The 27,871-nt window shown below is 48.9% G+C and overlaps 1 protein-coding gene, 1 long non-coding RNA gene and 1 pseudogene across 2 annotated transcripts in view; all 3 read right to left on the bottom strand.

Annotated features, from left to right (window-relative positions):
* Positions 1-27,871, bottom strand: part of LOC138428229 (uncharacterized) — a 1,104,918-nt gene that overhangs the window by 412,132 nt on the left and 664,915 nt on the right. The window lies entirely within an intron of this gene.
* Positions 1,607-22,410, bottom strand: ETS2 (ETS proto-oncogene 2, transcription factor). The gene is made up of 10 exons (XM_069582391.1): positions 21,193-22,410; positions 16,790-16,861; positions 13,361-13,472; positions 12,012-12,131; positions 11,488-11,688; positions 9,566-9,649; positions 8,002-8,226; positions 6,719-6,982; positions 4,945-5,063; positions 1,607-3,821 (listed from the first exon to the last, which is right to left on the bottom strand). The coding sequence occupies exons 2-10, from the start codon at positions 16,859-16,861 to the stop codon at positions 3,606-3,608; spliced, it is 1,413 nt and encodes a 470-aa protein (XP_069438492.1). The 5' UTR covers positions 21,193-22,410; the 3' UTR covers positions 1,607-3,605.
* On the bottom strand, positions 10,562-10,967 carry LOC138436596 (small ribosomal subunit protein eS27-like; annotated as a pseudogene).

Below are 27,871 nucleotides of genomic sequence, written 5' to 3'. Positions count from 1 at the left end.
TCAGGAAGCAACAGTTAGAACTGGACATGGAACAACAGACTGGTTCCAAATAGGAAAAGGAGTCCATCAAGGCTGTATATTGTCACCCCGCTTACTTAACTTCTATGCAGAGTACATCATGAGAAACGCTGGACTGGAAGAAACACAAGCTGGAATCAAGATTGCTGGGAGAAATCTCAATAACCTCAGATATGCAGATGACACCACCCTTATGGCAGAAAGTGAACAGCAGCTAAAAAGCCTCTTAATGAAAGTGAAAGAGGAGAGTGAAAAAGTTGGCCTAAAGCTCAACATTCAGAAAACGAAAATCATGGCATCCGGTCCCATCACTTCATGGGAAATAGATGGGGAAACAGTGGAAACAGTGTCAGACTTTATCTTTTTGGGCTCCAAAATCCCTGCAGATGGTGACTGCAGCCATGAAATTAAGACTCTTACTCCTTGGAAGAAAAGTGATGACCAACCTTGATAGTATATTCAAAAGCAGAGACATTACTTTGCCGACTAAGGTCCGTCTAATCAAGGCTATGGTTTTTCCTGTGGTCATGTATGGATGTGAGAGTTGGACTGTGAAGAAGGCTGAGCGCTGAAGAATTGATGCTTTTGAACTATGGTGTTGGAGAAGACTCTTGAGCGTCCCTTGGACTGCAAGGAGATCCAACCAGTCCATTCTGAAGGAGATCAACCCTGGGATTTCTTTGGAAGGAATGATGCTAAAGCTGAAGCTCCAGTACTTTGGCCACCTCACGCGAAGAGTTGACTCATTGGAAAAGACTGTGATGCTGGGAGGGATTGGGAGCAGGAGAAGGGGACGACCGAGGATGAGATGGCTGGATGGCATCATGGACTCGATGGGCGTGAATCTGAGTGAACTCCGGGAGATGGTGATGGACAGGGAGGCCTGGCGTGCTGTGATTCATGGGGTCGCAAAGAGTCGGACACGACTGAGCGACTGAACTGAACTGAAGGTTCTGGAATCCTCACTAATTCTGGAGAGTGGAAAAGAGGTCCAAGAATGAGTTTGCGCTCAGGCATCCTAGGATCACCACCCTCGTCTCGGTTACGTCAGCACTCCAGGGGAGTCGAGGCCTCAATTACAAGTCTTTGAGCTTCCAACCCTAAGGTTCTTCTTTCTTTAATTGGATCTTTAAAAACCTATTTAGGTTTTTGGTCATTCCACACAGTATGTGGGAAGTTAGTTCCCTGACTCGGGATCAAACCTGCACCCCACTGCATGGAAGCAGAGACTGAATCACTGGACCACCACGGATGTTGCTACCCTCGTGTTCTTAACAAAAATATCCTGAAGTCTGTTCTGTGATCTCTGCCAAAGCCCAGGTGAAGACAAGATACCCAAATCTTTCTAATCTCTCCTTGAAAAACCTTCTCTTTAAGGAACACTTTTTAGGAATTGCTTCAGGAAGGTTCACAGTTGGTTCCAGCTTTGTCCTGATTTGCTGGGGAAGAAGCGCGTAAAGTCAGTTCAAAGGGGCTGTGACCTGGAGTGACAGCCACCGAGGGGCTGGCCCAGCATTCTGGATCCACCGCCTCCACGCTGGGGGAGGTAGGCATAGGGTTGAAGCATGAAGACTCTTACAAGGAGGAATTGATGTAAACAAAATACTTTATTATTTGAGAAAAGAAAAGGCCAGATTACAAAACTGTGATATATAAGTCCTGTTTATTATCATGCCAAAGGTTTACCATGGATTTGATTTTCCATGACTCTTGGGTCGAGCCATGTAAAATTGCCAACTCTGTAGATAAAAACAGACAAATACTGGCAAACTCATGCGGTCAAAGCCCAAATAAAACGAGCGAGCGGATGGCTGATTTCTTTCAGCAGCTAGATGTTCCCAGCCGCATGTCTGTTGATGTTATAAACAGCTGTCCAGCAGATAAACAGGTCTTGCTTGAGAAGAACATCCTGTGCTTAGCCATAGTGCAAACAGTCTTGTCTGGTACTAGACTCAGTGGTCCCCCTTCCGGCTCTCCTCTGCTCACCCTACCACCCAATTCCCCCATCTCATCACATGGAGGATTTGTCTTCAGAGACGTCACCACTGGTCCCCCTACGACGCTAGTGAAGTCTGACTTGGAAACCAACTCGATCCGTTTACAAAAGCCAGGAACACAGGCTGAACCAGGGGTTCCTTCGAAAGGACTGTGAAATTCTCCATCACGATGAAGACGTTTTCTTCACATGAACAACCCCAATGCCTTCTCTTTCCCATCTTGCTGACCCTCTATTTGCCTCTGGGCATCATTCTGTGTGCAAGAAAATAAAAACTGTGGACACTCAACAGAAAGGAGCAGCTTGGTGTCCGGAAAGCCTGAGACTCCACAGGTAAGCAAGACGGGACAAAATCAGGCTCCACTCATGCTCGAGAGGTTTATTAATTAAACCTCCCCTGCCCCTGCACCTTCAGCTCTGTATGGTTGGTTCACTTTCCACAGTGCTGCAGTAAAAGTAAAACTTTCTTACAAATTACATTTTTTTTTCCAGTGAATTACTTTTGCAGTAAAAATAGCTGCTACATAAATCCCTCCTGATCTCTGAAAAGGAGTCGCATAGTTCCAAAAATAGTATTCCTATTTTAATCATACAGCATAATTTGGGGTGTGGGGATGGGGCTGGGGAAGGAAATGCCTGGTCAGGGGAGGTGAGTGGCTGGGGAAAACACAGTTGAACTAAAAAATAAAGTAAATTTTGTATATAAACTTATTTCAAGGCATGCATAGAAATGGAAAACATATGCCATCTGTCAAGAAAAATACTGCTTTATAGCTTTTACATTACAATTAAAGGAGAAGCAGAGAGGCCAGGAGAGGCCCCCAGATAATAACATTAAGTTTCTTATAAAAATTCCCTAATGTACAAAGTCCTTGCCATAGATAATAACCCAGGCAAAACGAAACAAAACAGGAAGGAACCTTCTTAGACCTTATTCCTGTAGGCACATTAAATGTAAATAATATACACTTTACAATTTCTCTTAATCTGCGCCGGCAGATTAAATGTTTGCAAAAGGACGCCAGTGCTCTTGAAAACCAGCGAACATTGCAAAATACCATCTGCATTCCTATTTTCACATAGTTATATAATTATTTTAAATTACAATATACAATTTCTGTTAAATAGGTCTGTTAGGGGACTCTAATAACAATTACAAGGTTACAGTCATATATACAAACTAACTTCAGAAACAGCATGTGTCTTTGCCCCCTCCTCCCCCTCAGAACCAAAGAGAGCTCTTGTGGGATTCCTGGCTGCAAAAAGGCAAAAGAAAAATCCAAGAAGTGTGCGTCCGTGACACGCTCGCTCCTTTGAGAAGACCCAACTGCCTGAACGATCCTGTCACCACACAGCCCGCCCAGGGCTAGGCAGGGGGCCCCAAGCTTCTTCCTGGGCCGATCGAATGGAATAGCATCGTTAAGCGGCGGTTCCCGGCAGCAGGCTTTCAGAAGCAAGAAACCGAGCTGCTTCCGGCAGTGTCGGATGGAGTAAGGCCACTGCTTCCGAGAGGCGTGCTGGATGCGCCGGTCCGGCCTTTCAGGGTCCTGGGACGGGTCGCTTTGACAGCCCGCTCCCGGCCTGGGCGGGCTCAGTCCTCCGTGTCCGGCTGGACGCCCAGGATGGCGTGCAGTTCCTCGGGCGTGAAGCCCAGCAAGTTCTGCAGGTCGCACACGAAGCGGTACACGTAGCGCTTGCCTGACGTCTTGTGGATGATATTCTTGTCGTAGTAATAGCGCAAACCGCGGCTGAGCTTCTCGTAGTTCATCTTGGGCTTGTTTTTCCTCTTTCCCCACCGGCGCGCCACCTGTGGCAGGGACGGGAAAGAGTGTCATTTAATTCCGCGATTGAAAAAAGCACCCGTGTCTCCCTCGTCCTGGCAAAAACCCTCACAATACTGTAAAGAAAACTATCCTCCCATCAAAATAAATTAATTTTTTAAAAAGAAAGAAAGAAAGAGCACCGCTTTTGCCCTGACAACAACTGGGATGCATGCTTATTGGACCACCACAAAGGGGCTGAGAGACGCCGTCTGCTTTCCTGCTCTGAATCCCTGGCTATTTATCTGGGGATGGAGGGACAGGCAGATGAGGGAGACGGGTCCCCTGACCCACAGGTTCATCTGCTGAGGCTTCTCCCTCAGTAACACCTTCGGAAGCCAAGGGTTCAGAATCACGGGGTCGGTCCTGAGACAAAGGAAACGCTATGTGCCCCCACCTCCTGGGTTCGCACTCCAAGACCCCCACATCCGCAGCTGCTGCAGTGGGCCCGAGGTCATGTGGACGTTTGCATTCCTCAGTGCCTCTGCCGCCCTGGGTTATTGGGGAGGTGATGCGCCACACCCCACAGGTGCCAGAGACCAGGGGCGCCCCTTGTGCTGTCCCTGAAGGGCTGGTATGGGACCCATCCTCAGCTTTCTCATCCAGACAGGCTGGCATAGCTCCATCCACCTCAACTGAGGAGTGGGGCTCAGTATCAGCTTCCCCTCCCTCCCCCAACAAGGGAAAAAGGCAAATTTCCTACGACATGTTCTGATGGTCAGGCAAGAGCCTCAGTTTACAGCCAGCCTGCGCCTTTAGGCTCGATGACAGAGCAAGATGGGGAAGCCCGACAGTGCCACCTGTACAATCCACGCCGGTGTTCTTGCCTCAAGAACCCCACGGACAGAGGAACCTGGTGGGTGTAGCCTGGTGGGCTACAGTGCATGGGGTTGCAGAGTTGGACACGACTGGGCCACTGAGTACAGTGTATTAAACTGCATATCATCACAATAAGACTCTTGAAGGGCCAGAAATGTCTCCTGCAGAAGTGCTCTCATTTGTATATACTTGGGACCCGTTTCTTGCACGTGGGGAATTGGTTGTGCAAAGCCCATGTGATGGAATCGGGTTTGAGAACCTGGAGGCTTGAGTCCCCAGGTCTGGACGTACCTCGTCGGGGTCAGCGAGCTTAAACTCCCACCCGTCCCCTGTCCAGCTGATGAATGACTGGCAGGACTTGTCGGAGAGCAATTCTAGAAGAAACTGCCACAGCTGGATAGGCCCGCTTCCTGCAGGGGAGAAGGGGGTGGGTTAGACGTCTTTAAACACAGCAAGGCTTTAGAGTCACCCTCCTGAAACAAGAACTGTGAGATCAAGTGGGATCAAGTGGGCATCAAGGTGAAGGCGTGGTGCTGGGTGCTGGTGCCAGCCTTGGACGCGTTAACGGCAGGAGGCCAGACCCCAAGGTGAGGGCTTCTTCCCCCACACCTCCTGCTCTTGGGAGAGATCACTGGGCCCTTGATCTCTGGGCTTGGTCTTTTGGAGAAAAGGAAAAAACCAAAAACAAATTCTGGGCCACCATCTCCTGGCATCAAAATCCTTCCCTCTGTTTAACTGTTCCTTATGTAATAACTTTCAAGGTTTATTTCTAGAAACACCTCGTGGGACAGGGGTGGGGGCGTTAGAAGGGGCCTTTCAGCAGAGTGAGGCATGTCATTCTCGGAACCCCACCCGTAGCTTTCCAACCAGATGACAGCGGCTAAATTGCTTGATCCAAGACTTGGTTTACTGAGCGGTCACTGGGGCACCTAGGGGAGTAGCCAGGGCCTCAACATGTGTTCGGTGAGGTATAAGCTTTGCAAAGTGCTCTCCGTATATCTTTTCTTGATTAATATTTGGAACCACCACCACCTTGAAAGTATCGATATTTCAAAGATGAAGGATAAGATGGGCCCAGCGGCCAGGTGGCTCGCCCTGGATCACAAGCTCATCCAAGAGCTGTTCCCCAAAGCACAGTGAGCACATCATGGATACAGCTGTGACCTGAGTGACCACAGCTAGCACCCTCCAAGCCCACTTCCCCATCTGTGAAATGGGTTAGTACCAGCCATACTAGGCTGCCCTAGGGTCCCAGTACTGTCCTAGTCAACCACAGAGCTGGCAAGGCAACGGATGGTCACTAATGTTAAAATGAAAAACCACCCACACTGTGGCTGTTTCCCTTCTGATCAGGCCCTAACGCCCATGTATGAAAACGACAGCTATTTTCACTCTCCAAGTAATTTTCACGGCTGTTTGTTTTACAGGACAGAAAAGAAATGGGATGCCTGCATATTTTTATTTTAACCTATTGGATTTTTTAAAGCAGCTATTTTTTAAATCCCCAGTGGCTCCATATGGTCAAACTATGGAGGTGGGGGGCATAAAAGAAAAAAAAAAAAAGCACATTTAAGGACACAGAAAGCAATCCAAAAAAAAAAAAACCTGGAAATATCTGGTTCTAAAAACAGCTTTAATATTTGTCCCTGCCTAGAATAGCTGTTACCCAAGCCTTCAAAATAAGATGGGTTTGAGAAGCAGAAGAAGGTAAACAGTCCCTTTGTTATTGGAGGCCCTCTGTGCCCCTTCCCCCACCAGGCTACAGTCTCTGAAATTCCCGGCGTGGCTGAGTCAGAGCTTCAGCCTCCTCCAGGGTCCGTGTCCCTCACTGTTCTCCTCTCCTTTTGGGGACCAGCCAGGACTGACCAGGTGAGGGAGCAGCCTGGGGATTCTCACCCACTATGCTGAGCTCAGCGACCACGCACATCCCTGTCCATGTGGCCTCTTTGGATGCAGGGAGACAGCTCGCACGGCTTAAGGATGACACCGCACGCATAAAACCTGGAGCGCCAATGCGAGGCATCCAGCGAGAAACGCCCTTGATAAACAAGGTGGCTGCACGCACCTGTGAAGCCGGCCAGCACGGCCGCAGGTATAACTGGTTTGCCCTGTTCCACCGGGTCGCTCCGGTCCTGGATGTAGTCCTTGAAGGACATGGTCGGCTTGCTGAGGCCCAGGGACTGGCTGCAGTCGTCCTCAAAGCTCTCAAAGGAGGGCACCCGCTGCACGTCCAGCAGAGACGACTGGCTGTTCCAGGACTGCAGCAGCGACTCCGAGCTCTCGAAGCTGTCGCCGCCCGTCTCCGCCGAGTCGTGGTCCCTGGGCTTCCCTGGGAGAGACAAGCACAGGCTCTGACCCCTCCAGGACGACGCAAGGTCAGGGACGACCACCAGCCCCTCCAGGCGTTCGCCCCGCCGGAGCACAGCAACTCAGGTTTCTCACTGAGGCGTCTGTTTCTTATGAATAAACACGCTACTCAAGCGCCTCTTCCATCAAAGGCAGGACAGAGACTGTGTAGCTCCGAGCGGAGGGCTACACCGCACCCCAATGAGCAGCCACGCGGATGGATCTCAGACACAACGTGAGCAAAAGCCCAACACGAGAACACTTTGTATCCAGTTCAAGAACCGGAAAGACGGTGATGAGCAAAGTCAGGACAACAGCATCTTTTGGGGGCAGGGGGAGTGCTACTGAGTGGGAGGGGGTATGAGGGAGCCGTGAGGGATGCTGGCACCCTCTCCATCTCAATCTGCATGGTGGTCACCCAGGGGCATATGAAAAAAAAAATCCAACCTGAGTTTTGTCTACTGCACACTTGCGAGTGTGTTCAGTCGCTCAGTCATGTCTCTTTGCAACCCCATGGACCATAGCTCGCCAGGCTTCTCTGTCCATGGGAGTCTCCAGGCAAGAATACTGGAGTGGGTTGCCATGCCCTCCTCCAGGGGATCTTCCCACCCCAGGGATCGAACCTATGTCTCTGCACTGCAGGCGGGTTCTTTATGACACCTGGAAATATGCATTTTCATCTCCACAAAGACATCCCATCACCTGCCTACACTGCCTCCTCCAACAGCCCACTGGGTGGGTGGAGGACTCCGGCACCGGGAGCAGGAACTCTGCTGGTTCTTCGAAACCCTCCCAGCCCCGGACCAGAGCTGGAGGCACGTGAGGAACAAGCTCGCTGAGCATCGCTGCTGTGGCCATGTCCTGGCAGTCCAGTCCTTAAGCTCCTCCAGGAGCAGAGCAGGGGCCGACTGATTAAGAAACTCAGGTCACGGTCTGACCGTGGCCCCGGGAAATTACACCTGCAGTCCCACCAAGAGGCGCGCTCGGGAGCCTGGGCCTCACCAGAAGTGCTGGAGAGCAGGTTCAAGCCGCCGGCCGGGAAGTCCTGGCTGACCGAGCAGTAGTTGACGCTGACGGTGCTGAGTCGGGCCTTGGGGAACATCTGGAAGTCCTGCTCTGGCCCAAGCGTGCCGGGCGCTGAGGACGCTGGACACAGGCCATCCAGGAGGCCGCCTTTAGAGTAACTCTGTGTCTGCACACCGTACGGTGCCTGCTCCACACCAAAACCTACAACACAGGACCGCAGACCACACAGCTGTCAGGCGACATCAGTGTGAGGACCAGAGGCCCGACACGCCTCCAAACAGAGGGAACGCGAGCAGACCCGCCCACTCCAGCCCTCCCTCTGCAAGACCTCAGTGGACACGCTGAGGCTTGACGGGCAGCTTTTCCACCGAGTCCTCCTCTGACCTAACTGTCCATCTTCTTAGTCCAGGGCCCTTTCCCAGAAGGCTCGCGGCCTCCGGACCCTGGGGGCAGTGCTGCAGGTGGATATTCCTAATGCTTCCACGGGAGCCTCAGGATGACAGGGTCACTGGCTCTTTCGCCTCCTGAGGAAACTGAGGTCCAGACCAACTAAGCGATCTGCCATCCAGCCTGTGACCCGTAAGTGAGCCTGTCCAGTCACCCTGCCCACGCCCAAGGGGACCACCGTTAAGCTGCGCTCACCAGCGTCAACCATCAGAAACACCGACCCGAATTCCGTAATATCCCAAGTTCAGAGCAAATGGAGTACTGCTGTTCACACACCTCCTGCGCCTGCTACCTTTATCTATTACCCTGATCTGACCCCAGCGATAGGATCACTCCATTCTGCCCCCTTGCATTATAAATTGCCTCGACCAACGCTGGCCAATGCAAAGGGTAACACAAGCCACCAGAATGCAATGTTAGATTTTCTAACAGCCCCACTGGAAAACTAGGAAGATGCTGGCGAAACGAGTTTGAACATTTTACTTGACCCAGGAGATGGTTAAGAACCCACCTGCCAATGCAGGAGATGCAAGAGACGTGGGTTCTATCCCTGGGTTGGAAAGATCCCCTGGAGGAGGAAATGGCAACCCACTCCAGTATTCTTGCCTGGAGAATCCCATGGACAGAGAAGTCTGGTGCTGCTGCTGCTGCTAAGTCGCTTCAGTTGTGTCCGACTCTGCGACCCCATGGACTGCAGCCCACCAGGCTCCTCTGCCCATGGGATTTTCCAGGCAAGAGTACTGGAGTGGGGTGCCATTGCCTTCTCCGAGTCTGGTGAGCTACAGTCTACAGGGTCACAGAGAGATACAACTGATTAGAATGTATGCAAGAAATCCATTACCATTTTAACATATAATTATAAAAATTATTAAGGAGACATTTATATTAAGACTTGCAGATTGGTGGGCATGAGTTTTATCTCAATGCACATCTCAGTGTGGACCAGCAACACTTCAAGTGCCCAGTGGCCTGGATTTGTGAGTGTGCCCATTGTGTGGGACAGTGCAGGTCTAGACCCTGGCTTCGAACCCTTCGCGAATCTAACAGGAAGTCTTAGAACCAAGCTCTTAAGGGCAGAAGTCATTGCACTGACCTAACGAATTGCTATTAATCCAATGAGGAACTGAGTTGAGGTGCGAATTTTCTTCATACTGATCTTCGTTCTTTTCTTGGTTTTCTGAAAAATTGACAGAGGAGATAGAAAATTACAAATTGAGAGGTTTTAAATGACACAAGGAAAAAAAGTTCCTTTCTGAATTACTGTTCTACGGTTATTCCAGCATAAAGAAATGCATTTCAGCTGCATACTTAATCCGATGGTGTTCTGTGCCATTATGTCTTTTAAAAGTACTAGAGACAGCAACGTATTTTCCTAATAACTAGAAAAAGACTTCTAAAATTAGTGCTGCCATTGGCAAAGTTAAATTTTCTATTGTATAATTTAAGCGATCTAGATGATGTATTGAATTCATCCATGCAGTCCACAAAGGGTTAAATGCTTATGAAGTACCCCCTCCACCAGGGGCTGGGAACACTGCAAATTAGGGACCTGGGCAGGTTCTCTGCCCTGGTGATACTTCAGATCCATCACCTCAAACCCTAAGGTGTGTCCACGGGTGGGAAGAGCTACAGAGAGGTCAAAAGAGTGCCATGGGTGTCCAAATGGGACACATGTGTCCAGGAACTTTAAAAAGGAAAAGGTTGGCATTCTCTGTGTGAACTTATTTCTACAAACATACAACCACACACACACACACACACACACACACACACACACACACAGAGAAACCGCAAAATGGGTCCAACATGCCAACAAACAGATTCAAACAGAAACTTGTCAGATCAGACTTGTCCAGGTTCAGGGAAAATTTAAGGGTCTTTAGGTTTCCCTGGCCCTCAGAAGTCATAACTAGAAAGAGCTGGTAGGGGGCCCTGAGATCTTTTTAAGATGCTGAGTCTGTAATAGATGTTGAAACTCAGAGTTTAAAATCAATTGAATGAGAAATATTTCTCTGACCTCTACCAACGAGCTTATTTTCTTATATTTTTAACTTGAAGGATTCCTATGATTTGCTTTTTTAACTCAGTGTTTGTTTTTTTTTTTTCTTTTATCCAAAATATGTATTGGGAAGGTTTCCCATTCATCTTGATACAGGGTACGTCGAGTGCTGCTTCGGTCTGAAGGAGCAGCCTTCTGTAAGCCTTGCTCTTCCTCCTGAAGGCTGGCCAAGGATAGCACAGCCGGGAACACACATAACTACTGCCTGTGCACGGGTAAAGACAGGGTGATTCTGTAGCATCCTGGGCATTTCACACCCATGAAACAGGAACTGGGGCTCTGCACAAGGCGCTTGTTCCTTCTTCCTCTTCTCTTCTGGAGAGGGATGAAGGAGATTCTTTGCGAGAGGCACGCGCTCATGGGGAGGGCGTCACTGCCAGTAAGGCTCAATGTATTTTTAACACTAGTCTCAATGCTCTTTTTAGGTCTAAATCAACATTTTCTACATGAGAGTTCTTTTGCTTGAAGGGCAGTTTCTGTACAATATTTCAGTGTATAAAATATACTTCAATTACTTCTACATTTGTTTATAAACATAAAACAAAAAGTCTTTGTGGGATCCCATCTGGTCTTAGGGAAAATAACTGTAAAATTCCCAGTTTATCAAAGGCATGCTTTTGTTGGGACCAAATGATTTCTTAAGGCTCTGTAAAGTGAGCCCCCAAACACAGGCATCCCAGTTGCCTTGACGTCAGAGCCACATGTATGCCTCCGACTCATGAGGTCTGGCGACACTGAACACCTTGGTGACTAAGGCTCCCACCTTGTGGCTAATGCTCCCCACACACGTACTTAAGTGGAACTGAAATCTATAATCACCACCACAGAGCTGACTCGTGGCAATGCCATTTTCAGTCCATCTGCCTTCCATCACTGAATCACCGACCCTACAGTTAGCATGCACAGCTCCCCTCTTCACTCTTTCCCACCACAATCGCCCCGTTGCTCACAGGTACCTTTGATCATCTGCTCCAGATGCTCCCAGAGAATATCGCCCACAAAGTCGGGCGCCAGCTCCAAAAAGCGCTCTTTGCCGAGGTTACACAGCACCTGCCCTGTCATGCCAAACCTCTGCAGGTTCACATCCACCAGACTGAACTCGTTGGTGGCCCAGAGAAGCCACTGGCACACCTGCTGCTCAGTCCACAGCCATGGACCTAGCAGGGAGGGGAGAAAAGGCGGTGAGGCCAGACGCACTCCTGATTTACCTGCAGAGCCCTGATGGGCACCAGGGCTCAGGGTGATGAGCCAGCAGATACCCAGGAAGAGGCTGAGGTGCTAACAGCAGTGCTGGAAGAAGTGTCCAGAGGGGTGGGTTTTGAAATAAAAACTGGCTCAGCTTCATGAGATTTCTGTCTCTCTTTGCAAGACACCCTAGGTGCATGCTTGAAATGACGCCATCTCAAGCTATGGCGGCCCGACTCCCTCCCTGGTCTAGCATGGCGCAGGGCAGAATGCAGAGCCAAGAAGCAGCACTTACTCTTTGGGATCCCCAGCCGGCGTTGCTCCTTTTTGAAGCCACTGAAGGTGGCTTTTAAGGCTTGACTCATCACAGCCTTGCTGCATGGGGTCAGCAGAGGCAACTCGCAGTTGGCTGAGTCTGGAAAACAAACCCCACGGGGACGTTAAAGAGTTCCAGCTGGCCACAACACAGGGCGAACGGATAGGGGAGGAGGGAGGGAGTTTTAGCTCCTATGGAAGAACAATGAGAATCCTCAGTCTTCAGCATCATTCCCCAGAGGAGCGTAAATATTAATATGAATCAAAACGGTTTCTGAACGAAACTGAGAAAATATAATTTAATAAAACACGTATTACTTTAATCATTCTGTAACTATACTTCTTACGATTTAATAACTACCCTTATTTGGAAAAAAAATGTAAAGCAACACTTGAGTTGAATTTTCGCCAAACTTCAGAAAGCAGCGATCAATGCCTAGGTAAGGTTTCTCTTGCAGGCCAGCCAGTCTTACATTTTTGACAACGGAGGAAGTTGCGTGGTTTCTCACCAAAAGCCTTAAGGGGTTGTAAATGGCTAATCTGAAAGCGACTTCCATCCATTAAACTAAGCTGCAGGCAAAGGGACAGCAGATGTCACAGGAACACATAGTACTTAGCACCTGTGACGTCAGTTTTTGGGAAAACAACGTTCTCTGCATTCCCTCAGCAATTTCAAGAATGATGAATGGCTGTCACGTGACAGCGCACTTACGCAAGCATATGCGTTTTAATTAATTTTCTGGGCTGTATTTTTTAGCACTGACTTCATGTGACAAAGTCACCTCTGGAATGTCTCCCCCTAATAACTCTATCATAGTAATCACAGAGGCATCACCTGATGGGCTATTCCTTTCAAAAGAATGAACACTGATGTGAAGAGCTATAGGCACAAAGGCAGATGATTAAAGATGAGCAGGAATACTTTGCTGCCCCAAAACCGGCGGTAATGGGGGGGAAATCTAAGCTAAGGATGTGAACCTAGGATGAAAAGGTGGGGTGCACTGTGAGGTCCACTGGTCTGCGTCACAGAGGGGACTGGGAGATGGGGCCTGGGCTGGCTGCAGAGTTGGAGCAGCCTAAGGAGCCGCTCAGGGCCCCTTGCGGTTTGCCCCCCGCAGGGCACCTCCTCTCCCTGGGGTGCGTCTGGCGGGTAAGGACTTCACAGTCACCAGCCGCATAAAAAGAACTGTTTTCTCCCAGATCCCAGCCTCTGTCTGACTTTTCATACAGATTCAAGGCATCAACGTGCATCCCTTACGAACGGTCATCTGTGAACTGAGATCCTTAGGGACATCACACTCAATTCATCAGGTCTGAGTAACCAATTACCGTGAGAAATCGAATCCAAGCCAGTTGGCACTTCCTGGAGTGTTTGCTCTTCATTTAGGGAGGGGAAAACCGCAAGCAGGGACCCATCAAAGGTGTCAAAGGCGGCCTGGCGCTGCAAAAGGCAAGAGGGAAAGAAAACGCAAACGTTGGCATTGACACTTAGTTAATGACCTGTTTTAAAAGTGGTCCATGGGCAGCCTCACCAAGACACCCTAAAACTCAATTTGCCAGTTATAAAGCCACGCATGGAATCGACCAGTTGGTACTCTGAGCAGACTTCTAAGAAGATCCAAGTGACCCAAAGGATCTCTTTACTCTGGGTCACTTACAGGCACACCTTGGAGACGCTGCAGGCTTGGTTCCAGACCACCAAAATACAGCAACTATCACAGAAAAGCGAGTCACAGAAATTTCTTGGCTTCCCAATACATACAAAAGTTACTCTTACACCATTAAGTATGCAACAACAGCATGCTGTCTAAAAACTGTGCACATACCTTAATTAAAAAATTAAGTGTGCACATACCTTAATTAAAAAATACTTTATTGCTAAAAAATGCTAACCATCATCTGAGGCTTACTTTGTAATCTTTTTGGTAGCAGAGGGTTTAAAATATGTCGAGGATTACCAAAATGTGACAGAGACACGAAGTGATCAAATGCTGTTGGAAAAATGGTGCCAATCAATGCTAGACTGCAGCGTTAGCACAAGCCTTCAATTTGTGAAAAAAAAAAAAAAAAAAAAAAAACCACCACCTCAGTATAGCAAAGTGCAGTCTATCAAGGTCTGCCTGTCATCAACCACAGAATCAGAATGACTGGGAATTTACTTTTAATGGCCTAATCAAGTTAAATGTATAGGTTAAGCAAACAAACCTAAAACCAAGAGAATCTTAGAACAGTGCCTGGAGGGACTCAGAAACCACCTCAATCGAAACACCTGGCCCTTCTCAGCTAAATGGGTGAGACAGGCAGGCCGTGTGCATAAGGAAAGCAACAATGTAACATTATCCCCCAAAAATCCTATGAGAAATCCTATGAGAAAAAATCCTATGAGAAATCATAATGGAAAATAATATTTTTAAAATGTACATCTATGTACATACGTTTAAATATATATATGTATAACCCAATCACTTTGCTGTATGACAGGAATTAACAACAACGTAAATCAACTATGTGTGTGTACAGGTAATTGTGTCTGACTTTTTGCAACCCTATGGACTGTAGCCCTCCAGGCACCTCTGTCCATGGAATTTTCCAAGCAAGAACACTGGAGTGGGTTGCCATTTCCCCCTCCAAAGGATCTTCCAGAACCAGGGATCAAACCTGTGTCTCCTGCCTCTCATGCCTTAGCAGGCAGATTCTTTACCACCGCACCCCCTAGGAAGCCCTACTATATTTATACTTCAATATATAAGGAAAATAAATAAGGGGGGGAGGGAAGAAACAAAAAAAAAGATCCTTGGCAAAACAGCTTCAGCTCACTGCAATTAAGATGAAAGGCAGGGAAAGGAAAAAATCAAATGACAAAAATCAAACAAAATACTTATGAGAACATTCCTTAAGATTTAATTTTGTAAAAATGTAGTGTATTGAAAAGGTCACTCCGTCACTGCCTCCCATCATCTATGAAGGGGAAAGATTTCCAAAGAAAACAGATTTAAAGTTAAACTACCTACAATTTAGGGGAAGAGACACACACAGAAAGATAAGCTTGGAGCTGTGAGAATTTCAAATACAAATGGAAGAGCCTGTACTGTAAGACTCATTTGTAAGTAACAGACAAAGGCCTGATTCATCATTGCCTCACTTGTGGAAGAAAAACGTGAAGAACGGCTATATTTTTCCAACATAAGCTGGAAATCCCATGTCATGTGTAATACAGTGACCCATTCATTTGAGTCATCAATTAAAAAGTGTGTAACACATTCACAGATCCAGTGGTTGGTGTGCTTTCTGTTTAGAAATGCAGAACAGTGAATGATGCATGGCGTAAGAGGGTAGACAGAAGTTGGAGCTGTGCCCAATGATGTTGGCGCCCAGCCCCCCAGAAAACCCAAAGCAGGGATACCAACTGCCCAAGACGCACAGGGTGGAGGGGGGGAGGGGGGACGGGGAGAGGCCAGTCATGCATGTGTGAAATGCTCATCTCAACTTATAAAATGGCTTATAGCAATGCTAATTTGGGTGACATACCAGATAGGTTTTTAAAATTCCTAGCGTGGAAGCCTGGCATGCTGCAGTCCAAGGGGTTGCAAAGAGTCGTACAGGACTAAGCAACCGAACAACAAAGCGCGGCCCAGGTGACTGAGAAATGCCTTTCCTTTCCTGACTGTGCTTCTATTCTGTTTTTAAAACCAAGAAGCCAAAAGACAAGATAAATTCCCACTGCGTATTTCAACACATCAGTTTCAGCAAAAACGATTTCTTCTCCAAGCCCAGAAATCACACAGGCCTAAGCTCTTTGAGTTTGTAGGAGAAATTTTCTCTCTAGAGGTGTCGTTTCAAACTTAATATTACTGTAATTTCTTGTATGGTTTCTGCCAGGCCACAGTGAAAACGTCTGACCAGACTGAACAACAACAAAAACCTCACTGGCTTGAAATCTGATCAGTTTCATGATCCTCTGGAAGGACCTGTGTCAGTTTTTGCCTCCTGGGGTTTGATCAGACAAACCGCCTCATAACGATAGAGAAAAGCAGAACGTGCTAGAGACACAATATTATACAAAACACTACCGATCTAAAACCACTGCCTCTGAGACATGTTTACCACAGAACAGTAAAAAAAAAAAATCAAATCTCGCTGTCACACTTGGAGAAGGCAAATGGGAAATTATCAACTTGTGTTGCTAAAGAATGCTCCCAAAAGGGAGCGAGATAGAAGCTACATGAAATGTTTATTACAAGGGAGGAGGCTGTTTAATCTGTTTTTCTTTGTTTTTAAACAGCCGCAGTTGTCCCAGGAAGGACAGACTGCCTGAACCCCATGGGCACTGACCCCTCTGATCAGAGTAGGACCAGCAGCCAATAATTGGGCCTGCCTGCCTCCTCTAAGCTCTTTCAGCTCTTTGCCATCACTTGAGGAAACTTCCTGGGTGGATAGAACAGATAGCTCCTGGAGTTCTGTTCTCTTGAGAATTTATAGAACGTTCCACCTGGTAGGAGCCTCAGAAATCAACTACCAAGGCCGCACCATCTGCAAATTGAATGGTTTCCTTCATATCTTGGAGGATAAGTCAAACAAACACCAGGAAAACCATTTAACAGATGAAAACGCTGAGACCCAGAGATTAAGCAAACAGTCCAGAGTCACACAACCAGTCTCACAGCTAGAACCAGTCTCCTGGGAGCCAGTTGTTTTTTCACTTCAAGAAACTGAGCTTTCCAATTTTTGTTAAGTTTTTATTAAGACTCGTTCACTCACCTTGAGTGTCCCTCTGTAACTGCTGGCCACAGGGGCCACCTGGTCCATGTTCTTGATTCCAAAATCATTCATCTTTAACAAAGAAGAAAGAAAAATTAAGAGCTGAAAGAGGCAACAAACCAAGGTGATTGTTAAACCCGCATCCACACCTCAGTTCAAGTGCTCCAGCCCTAACAGGTCATTCAGAACTGAATGCCAGGAATTCTTCTCACAAAGGTGATGCTACTCAAGGAATTAAATAATAATGCCACCTGCAGAATTCCCTTAGGATCTGAGGCGCTCAGATAAAGCTGCCTTCGGGCTGACTGGGATAGCACGGGACAGGAGTGGAGAAGACCTGTCTTTCATCGTCAATTTCAAGGTCAGCTCAGGGTGTAGGAGCTGTTGGGGGCTGTGGGCGGGTGGGCTGCCCAGCCGTGGACCACCTCCTGCATGCAAGGGGCAGTCAGCTCAATCTGGGAGCTCCAGAGCCAGCCGCCACCGCCACTCCTGGGCAGATCCAAATCCTGGAAAGCCCACTGGAAGACCTGCCTAGGAGGCGCCCTTTCCTCTCCAAGCTCAGGAAGCATAGAATAAGGAAGAACCACGGCTTGAGATCAAACCCTCCTGCATTATCTTAGATTCTCCAGCGTTGAACACACAAGCTCAAAATCCTGCGTTTTCGGGCTGCTCAGCTGTTTGTTTCTTTAAGAGGAAGTAACTCCGACTGCAGACCTGCCTGACTTGCTCGGATGCCCTGGGCTTTTACCTTGGATCTGCGCTGACCCATGTGGTAACCACGTGTGACTCCTGAGCACTTGGCCCTGGACGAGGGCGGACTCAGATGTGCTTGCCCTCAATTTCAAAGATTTCGCAGCGAAAAGTCAACTATCTCAGTTTTGACTCTTTATTTACTGTGTGTTTATGTAATATTCTGAATGTGTTAGGCTAACTGAAATTAATTTCATCTACTTCACTGTATTTAACTGCGGCCCTTAGAAAACTTAAGAGCTACATGTATGACCTGCAATTGAACAGTTCCCTAAGTGACCTGTGATTTGCTGTAATCAACTGAAAACTTATCTGGGGCCCTAAAACGTTACTGTTTGCCAGGGTAAGTTAAATATTAGTACATGAGAAAAGTACTTAGGTAATCCTGCCAGAGCATTAGATGAAAAAAAAACAAACAGAGCAACTGAAGCTGATTTTCAAGTACCCTGGGAAAGCCCCCACGACAGCAACCCACCCTCCTGGCTTCAGGACCAGGAACTGGAGGTCTAGAATAGGGAACTTCAGGGGTATCTCTCACTGCCCACTCTGAGGTCTCCACTAGGTGCTGCTACCTGTTTCAACCAAAACTTTGAGTAATTAAAATATTGTGCAATGGCTAAGGCTGACTAGCAGAGGCAAACAGCATATTTTCCTGTAACTACTTAATTCGAGTTTGTCCTTTCTTATTTTCCCTTTTTGGTCAACATTATGGCTAAACCAGACCTCCTAAGGACTCAGCATACAGACACAGACACACCTCCTTGGCTAGAAAGGCAGTGTGGGAGGAGAGTCCCTGCCACAGGGGAGGCCAGAGGCACTGGGTGTATGTGGGTGGGGGTGGTGTGCACGCTCAGTCGTGTCAGACTCCATGACCCCATGCACTGGAGCCCGCCAGGCTCCTCTGTCCATGGAATTTTCCAGGCAAGAATCCTGGAGTGGGTTGCCATTTCCTCCTCCAGGGGATCTTCCTGACCCAGGGATGGAACCTGTGTCTCCTGCACTGGCAGGCAGATGCTTTACCACGGAGCCACCTGGGGGCTGGGGGGAGTTGTTAAAAACCTCTGAGGGCAGGTCATCATCAGGGTGGCCAATCAAATACCAATATACACTATGGATGATCACTGCCCTAGTAGGTTCCTCCTTTCAAAGACCTAAGCCTGAGCTGAGGGACCACACCTTGCCACCTTACTCAACAGTCTGACATCCCTGAGAGGTAGATGTTATGCCATCTGACTGAGAGGCTACAGAGACCCCCCTGTCCCAGGACTTTGCCCAGGATCACAGGGCTACTACTGGGGGCGGGGGGACCCTCAGGAGCACAGAGCAGACCAAATCCCATTGGGGGTATGGTGCGACCTGAGCTCCGCCTTGAGCCAGGATCCCCTGAATGGTGAGGCCTGGACCCTCCTCCCAGCAGTAAAGGGCAGAGATCACACACAGATACCACAAGACTAGACTCCTGCTCGCAGACTTTGCACAGATGCAAAATGCTCCTTAATGGAGAGCTTTATGCCACCGATCTGCATGAAAGCAGCCCTGTCACCTGTTGATGACATCAGCAAGCCTCAAAACAGGAGATCAAAATGAAAGGATATCTGGGGTGTCGTCAGTTACCCATCTCCTTCTCCAGATGGGCAGACTTTATTCCACATTCTTGAGCTCCACGGAGATGGACCGAGAATAGATGTGGAAGGCCATGGAGCAGCCTCGCCTGGTTTTTGTGTACAAATTCTGCGAGGAAAGGCAGTCTACTATTCCCATATAAAGAGCTCTAATTACCAGCTGCGGAATAGAATTCTTTTGTTGTCCGGCTTTTAATTTGTTTTGTAAAAACCATGTAGAATCAGAGTGCTCTACCAATGGTTTCTGGCAAACACGTAGCTAATCAAATTTAAGTTCCCATTTTACTCAACAGGTTCACAGGTGGCTCAGTGGTAAAGAATCTGTTTGCCAACGCAGGAGACACAGATTCAGCCCCTGGGTTGGGAAGATCCCCTGGAGAAGCGAACGGCAACCTACTCCAGTAGTCTCGCCTGGAGAATCCCATGGACAGAGGAGCCTGTCGGGGTTCATGGGGTTGCAGAGAGTGAGACGTGACAGCGTCTAAACAACAGTTCTACTCAACATGGCTTGTGAAGATAGCAGACAGGCCAAATCAGTCCACATAAATCAATTTCACATTCAGGCCTTTCTGCCATTGCCCTATTGATCGCTGCTCTTGAGCAACAACAGAAAAAAAATTGGGTAAATGGCAGACATGTTCAATTTTAAAACAAGTAGAACTTGCTCAACAACAGGACCCTGATGGGAACAAGTGATTGCTTCTGCGAGATTAGAGCACAGGTTTGCATTTAGGCAAATTGAAAAAGGAAAAAAAAAAAAATCAAACCCTAAGCGCACTTTTGAAGATTGGTTTTCTTTTTTCCTTTGAAAGCTATCAATTTAGGGAGAGGAAAGACTAATCCCAGAAATGAGTGTTAGACTATTTCCCTGCAGGACACACAGTGCTCTAGTTTACTGTACTGTGATATTATTCATAATTTTAATAAACCTTAACTTAGAGATTTATCTCCCTGATTGGTGGCGGTGTGAGACGGCAGAAATCGCACAGGCGCTTCCACTGCACGGAACAAGATGAATCTCTTACCGGTAAATTAAAATTAATTACCCCTGTCTCCAAAGGGGGCTGCTCATTTCTTTATTCCCTAAATAAACTGCAGGTCAAATACTATTTTAGGATACCCTACAATTGAATACAGGCCAATACAAAAGTCTCGAGTGCTTACAAAAAAAAAAGGCCATATACGCACAAGCGCTGTTACCCCTTCGTCCAAAATGCTGTAAGATCCCGAAACTGGAGGCAGCCTTGCGCACCTATAACCCCATTTCCGACACTGTCCCCACGTTCACCTCCCGGCATCAAGGGGCCCGAATGCAGAGGTCTTGGGGAGCCCGCGGGGGTCTCGGTAGAGCCGCCGGACCCTCCCCGGGCCCCCGTCGCCTGCCGCCCTGGCCGGGCCCCGGACGCGACAGCGCAGGTGACCGGGAGCGGGGGTGGGAGCCGCAGTTCCTCAGGTGTTTCAGGCGCCCCGGATCTTGCCGGGCCCGGCGCCCTCCGGTAAGTCACCGGCAAACTGGGGCGCGCCAGGGCCCCTCCGACACCTTCTCGCGCGTCCCCCAAGCCCCCAGGCGAAACCAGGTTCGCCCGGCGCCCACCGGCAGGAGCCACCCCCGCCTTCACGCCTGCCTTTCCTTTTAAAACAAAAGCAAGTGAAACAAGCCGGCGCGCCCGGCCCGCCCCAGCCGCCTCGGCGACCCCAGGCCCCGCGGCCCAAGTTCGGAGCCGGGTCCGCGCGTCACGGCCGGGCCCACCTCGAACCCTGCTCGCCGCCCACCCACCTACCCCCAAAGCCACTCGGCCACCCAGGGAAAGAGCCCCAAGCGGACCGATCCTGGACGCGCGACCCCAGAATCCCACGAATAGTCGCCACCCTGCCTGGACACCAGCTGTGCCCCGGGGATCTGGGGCGCCACCCGCGTCCCCAACTCGGTTCCTGGGTTCCCCGGGAGAGAAGCGAGCGCCGCAGGGCGCTCCCCGCCCGCCGACCCCCGCCGGACCCTAGCCACCCCACCCGGCCCGACCCCGCTCTTACCGCGCCGCTTCAGGCAGGGCCGCCCGGGGCTCGAAGCCCGGGCTTCCTCGGTGCGCGCCGGCGAGAGCGCGGGCGCGGGCGCGCGAGTAGGGTGCTCGGGGAGCCCGGGGGCGGCGGACGGGCTCGGGGCGCTCGGGAAGGCCGGGGCGGACCGGGGACGGCGGGCGGGCTCCGGGAGATCCGCGAGGCCTCGGCGGGCCAGGGCCGGCGGGCCGGCTCGGGGCGATCGGGGCGATCCGGGCTGTGGCTGCACCGCGCTCAGCGCCGCCGCCGGAGGAAGTAACCGGCCGGTCCCCTCCGCCGCGCGCTCTTCTGGAGCCGGGGTATCGGGGGGAGGAGGGAGGAGGGAGGAGGGAGGGGACATAGGGACAAGGAGGCGGGGCGGAGGGGGAGGGGAGAGAGGAGGAGGGGCGGCGGAGGGGCCAGGCGGGGAGCCTGCGTGCGGAGAGGAGGGGCCGAGGGGAGGGGAGGAGCACGGAGCCGGAGGCGGAGCAGGACCTGCCCAGTCGGACCTCGCCCGGCGCCTGCTGTCGCTCGGCGGCCGCTCACCCAGGGCCGCTGCGGGTCTGGGCCTCCGAAAGTCCTGCGCCCCGAGCCGTGTGTGTCCCGGGAGCTCAGGACGAATCTTTCTTTCTTTCTTTCCCGGGTCCGCCGCTTTAATCCCCAAAGGTGCCCTGGCAGGACCGGAGTAGCTAGCTAGCGCTGGTGCCACCGAGTGGCCGCGGGGCTTGGTCCACCGGGGGACTCACTGTGGCCCCATTCTTGGACATGCTTATGGACTTATGATTTCCGATAGTTTTTATTCTGAGCGTTCTGTCGGGAAACACGCTGAGATGACAAAGGTACGAAGTGGACCCTCGGTCGGTCACGAAGTCCCCCTGCTCCGGGAAGCACCCCCCTCGCCCCAATCCTGCAGCCTCCGTGTGAGAGGCGCCCCTAGAGTTGAGCGGTGCCTTGGTGATAACCAGCCTTGGCTGGGCTTCCCTGGGTTGTGCCAAGTGGCTTCAGTCGTGCAGACTCTTTGCGACCCCCTGGACTGTAGCCCGCCAGGCTCCTCTGTCCATGGAATACTCCAGGCAAGAACGCTGGAGAGCATAGCCATTTCCTCCTCCAGGGATCTTTGAACCCAGGGATTGAACCAGCATCTCTTTCATCTCTTGCATTGGCAAGCGGGTTCTTTACCTCTAGCGCCTGGGCTAGTCCTCCGTGATAATTCTCCAAGGCCTCATTGTCCTCGCTTTATATATGAGAGAACTGACCCTTAGGGCAAATAACTTGCCCAGTCAGAAGACACACAAATGGGAGATTCAGGGTTGAAACTCCAGTTTATCTGACTTCCAACTATGGTCAAAACTGTGACCGGTACCTCCCGTTTCCATTTTTAGCAGGAAATACTTGAGTCTCTGGCTAGAAATGTGCACATTTCCTATTCAGATTCAGATCAGATTCTCAGTATTTTGGTGGAAGATTTAGTTTCCCAAAGGTGGGTGTAGAATGAAATAGCTCAGCTTAGGCAAGGCCAGGGACTGGAAGTTGGTGCATCTCAGAAACCGCAGTGCTGTGAAGGGAGAGGGAGACAGCCTTCACTTCTCTGTTGCCAACGTTCCCGGTTTCCATGGCAACCCTGAACCCAGGAGTTGTTCAGATAACTGAGATAGTATTGCACCTTAATGTTTACAGGTACCTGAGGGTCTCCAGGACTCACCATTGCATAGGTCAGAGGCCGGGTCTATACAGCTCAAATCACCAGGAGCAGAAACGGTTGATAGTTCCAGCAGATTGAACGGATTTTAATGGCTTCTCTGTGTACATTCAGGCCTGGATCAGAAATCATAGATGGATAGATCAGGAAGGAATTTCATAAGTGGGATACAGATCCATAGTAAGTTACCATGGAGACATGAAGAGTATGCTACCTTTTTATTTTTTTTTAACTGTACCGGAAAATACTGACTCATTCGGGCTGCAGTTTCAGCTAACAGAGGGACTTTCCCCCTAGGCTACTGAAAGCATCTGAGAAACTTGGAAAACACAGCCATTAAGTCAAGTTCAGTTGCCCAGCTGCTCCCGTATCCATGGGTATCAGGGCTAGGGGGCCCCTGAGACCCAGTGATCTTTGGGAAGACATCTTTCTTCCTTGAAGAGCTCAGAGAGGAGGGGCGTTTCCAGCACATCTGAGCAGAAAGACATCATCAAAAGAAGGGTCACAGGATTTTGAAGACAGTCCACTTGTGACAACGAGCTTTCCCTGTGCTCTGACTTGCTAAACCTTGGGGCGGTTCTCAACTGTATAGAAGCAAGGGGTGATTATGCCACCTATATCATTAGGCTGTGATGGGAGCTCAGCACAGAGCCAAATTTGCAGATTTGTCCATCACCTGGTAGAGAGAGGTTCAAAATGATATAGCTATTACATGTATTTTTCCAAGCTCCCCTCTGGGAGCATTTTATGAAAAATCCTTTAAAATATATACATTAATATATGAAAAAAATCATTCCTACCCTCTCAGATATAAATGCATGAAAACTTATAGAAAATAATCTAGCCAGGAGCATAAGTGCAGAGCTGGAAAAGGTACAGCAGCTGAGAGAGAGAGAGGAAGCTCAGGTTACCCACAGCTTGGACTCTTGACTCCCACCCAGACTTCTGGCACTCCCTGTTCCTCTTCCCAGGAGCCCTGGGCTCAGCCAAGCAGCCCCCTTACCCTGGGTCCTACTCAGTAACTAACCCCCTCTATGTTTGGCTGGGTCACTGGCCCATAATCAAATGGCTTATCCTAGTTTTGGGGCTGTACCGGGGTTCCTAACATTTTTTACCTTCCTGTTATTAGTCGGTTTCCTAGTTACTCAGCAGAACTAAAACCCGGCATGGCTGCAGCCTGTGATTATTCATTGACTATTATGGCTTGATTCACAAGGAACATCGGGTTTTCCAGTGAATTAAACCCAATAAAAGTATGACCCTTGTGCTTCAAGATCAAAAGTCGAAGGTGTTAGAAGGAAATTAAAAGTTGGGACGTGCATGGGCTGAAATGACCAGATACACCATGTCAAGCTGAGTGTAGGAGTAGCCTTAACTCTTCCTTTAAGAAAGAAGGAAGCTCATCGAAGAGAGGAAGAAAGAGGAATTATAGCAGAATGAATGCATTATAAGCACTAAATTTCTAGAGAGTAAAATCCACATAGAGTTCTTTAGAATCCAGACGTAATTATTAAAAACGATTAGCTTACCTAGTCATCCTGTAAAAACCACCACAACAAAAATGGCTCCTTCGAAACATGTCTGTATTTACCTTGAAATCTTAATCAATAGGCAATATACAGTTTGAAGCAGTTTCCAGCTGCAGCAGACGTCATATGGTCTGAGGTATATCATTTATTCATTCAGCAAACAGTGTCAGCTGCTGAGAAGACAGATGAGTAAAGGCTTAGGCCCTGCTCTTGGAGAAGTAAAAATAAAGTCCACAGTTCTGCAAATACCATACACAAATGCGAGACTTTGGAAATCCTAGAAGGGGGTAGGCAGTGGAGGAGGAAATGCACTTAGATATAATTTAATTCATTCATTCACCTTGTGGATAAAGGTCTGTCTAGTCAAAGCTGTGTTTTTTCAGTAGTTATGTGAGAGTTGGATCATATAGAAGGCTGGGCATCAAAGAATTGATGCTTTCAAACTGTGGTGTGGAAGAAAACTCTTGAGAGTTCCTTGGACTGCAAGGAGATCCAGGTCCATCCTAAAGGAAATCAACCCTGAATATTTATTGGAAGGACTGATACTGAAGCTGAAGCTCCAATACTTTGGCCACCTAATATGAAGAGCCAACTCATTTGAAAAGACCCTGATGCTGGGAAAGATTGAGGGCAGGAGGAGAAGGGGATGACAGAGGATGAGATGGTTGGATGGCATCACTGACTCAATGGGCATGAGTTTGAGCAAACTCTGGGGGATTGTGAAGGACAAGGAGGCCTGGTGTGCTATAGTCCATAGGGTCGCAAAGAGTCAGACACGACTGAGTGACTGAAAAAAATTCGTTCATATTCTTCCACCTGTGTTTCCTTTACTGACCATTCACCTTGCAGTCGCTGGGTCATGTCTGGCAGGAGTTATTCTACTGATACATGTTAGGGTCAAGGAACAGGTGAGGACTTCCTGGTGTTCCAGTGGTTAAGAGTCCACCTGCCAATGGAGTGGGCATGGGTTCCATCGCTGGTCTTGGAAGATTCCATATCCTGTGGAGCAACTAAGCCCATGCGCCTCAACTACTGAGCATGCGCTCTGCGACAGAAGCCACTGCAATGAGAAGTCCCTGAACTGAAGCTAGGGTAGCCCCTGCTCTCTGCAACGAGAAAAAGCCTGCAAAGAGCACTGAAGACTCAGCACAGCCAAAAATAAATGGAAGATAATTTTAAAAAGGAACAAATGAAATTAAATTTTAAAGCACCCCCATCTCCCTTCACCTCACACAGCAGTTAGGCACACGATGTGTACACCATGCAGTTGCCCTCTACTCATGCCCGTCTGCTGGCAGAGGTTCCCAGAATCCAGGCCAACCTGGGGTGATTCAGCACCCTAGCAGCACCACTGGACCCCCCCAGGCTGGTCCCGCACTACTCGAGAGCAGGTAGTTTGCTTCTATACTTCTCTTTAAGATTCCTCAAAACAGCCAGCATGCGACTATGGAAGGTCAAAAACTGCCCCTAATGTCCTGTGTTAATTTCATCTGCTTCTGGCAGCCTCATTCAGTTCAGCTCAGTCGCTCAGTTGTGTTCGACTCTTTGTGACCTCATGGACTGCAGCAGACCAGGCCTCCCTGTCCGTTGCCAACTCCCAGAGTTTACCCAAACTCATGTCCATCGAGTCGGTGATGCTGTCCAGCCATCTCATCCTCTGTTGTCCCCTTCTCCTCCTGCCCTCAATCTTTCCCAGCATCAGGGTCTTTTCCAATGAGTCAGCTGTTTGCATCAGGTGGCCAAAGTATTGGAGTTTTAGCTTCAACATCAGTCCTTCCAATGAACACCCAGGACTGATCTCCTTTAGGATGGGCTGGTTGGATCTCCTTGCAGTCCAAGGGACTCTCAAGAGTCTTCTCCAACACCACAGTTCAAAATCATCAATTCTTCGGTGCTCAGCTTTCTTTATAGTCCAACTCTCACATCCATACATGACTCCTGGAAAAACCATAGCCTTGACTAGATGGACCTTTGTTGCCAAAGTAATGTCTCTGCTTTCTCATACGCTGTCTAGGTTGGTCACAACTTTCCTTCCAAGGAGTAAGCGTCATGGCTGCAGTCACCATCTGCAGTGATTTTGGGGGCCCAAAAATTGGTCCCTTGTGATTGATCCTTGTGGGCAGGAAGGCAGGACAACTAGATAGAGCAAGCCCGTGATCTTATCCTTTGATGGGCCAGTCTCCCTGGGGTCCAGTCCCAGCTCAGCCTTTCATTAGCTGTCCAGCTGCGGCCCTGGTAAGCTACATAAACTGTCTGGGCCTCAGTTTCCTTCTCCATCATTTGCATAATAGCTGTGCTTTTCTCCTAGGGCTGCTGGATGATTAAGTGAGTTAAAGTTTCTTAAACTCTTAGAACAATGCCTGGCATGTACAGGTTGTGAGAAATAAGCCAGAGCTCCCTTGACCCTGCAAGGGTTGATCCCACCATCCCCTTCAGCCACCTCTAATGACCACCCAGTTCTACACTCTAAGCAGGATCTTGACTCATAGCAAGGAATAAGATCAAGACCAATGCCGTCCATAGGCGCGCATGGTTTCACTGTAATTCTCTGGCCTTTGGTGGCAGGATATCAAGGAATAAACACTGAATTTTAAAATTGGAAAAAAAAAAAGAGAGGTAATAAGTGAGACCAACTTCTGTTTTTATAAGGAATCTAAAGCCTACGGAGGATCAATTCTTGCTGTTGGTCATAAGACTATTTACTGGTGGACCTGGGGCCCCATTCCAGGCCAGCTGCCCCCGATGACTCCCTGACGCAGTCATATTTCCTTATAAGGCAGTGCTCTCAGAGTATATGAGCCGCCTTCAAAATCCACTGTGATATTAAGCTGCATGATGACAGGCTTTAGGCAAGTCTGAACAACAAAAATAGTAAGAGGGACCCGTTGTATTCTGAAGAATTGATAATCCCCAAATAAATGTGTCTGCAGTGTGAGTCAGATCTGAGGAGATATAGGATTTCAGAGGTGTGTGTGTGTTCTGAATCACAAAATGATTCCCACAGTACACACTGGACTGAATGATGCTTTGAGCACCAGCCTATTTGTCTTGCAAACTGGACACTGAGCTGCTAGTCTTCACACAAACGAAGAGTTAGTCACTGCTACACCCGCCAGTCCAGCCAGTGATTAAGGAAGGCTAATTTACCTTGCCGCTTTTGGTGACAACATAAAACCTGGATTAGCATTATAAAGCCCAGGAATGTGACAAAAGCAACACGTGAATAATCATTAAAACTGGGTATTTATGTTATGTCCATTTGAAACTGCTCCCCTCAGGCTGGGACTTGAACCCAGTCAAAACCCAGATTAGGATTTGAACCCCTTCAATTGAGATCACACACCTGGTCCCAGGACTTAATGAGGCTCAGGTTCTTTTTAATGTTCTTCAGGTTCTTTATGCACAGAAGGAATTCCGTGAAAGCCAAAGTGATAGATAAGAAGTGAAT

Source organism: Ovis canadensis, chromosome 1 (assembly GCF_042477335.2).
Source record: "Ovis canadensis isolate MfBH-ARS-UI-01 breed Bighorn chromosome 1, ARS-UI_OviCan_v2, whole genome shotgun sequence".
In the NCBI taxonomy this organism is placed as follows: Eukaryota; Metazoa; Chordata; class Mammalia; order Artiodactyla; family Bovidae; genus Ovis; species Ovis canadensis.
This window is presented reverse-complemented; position numbering and strand designations above follow the sequence as displayed.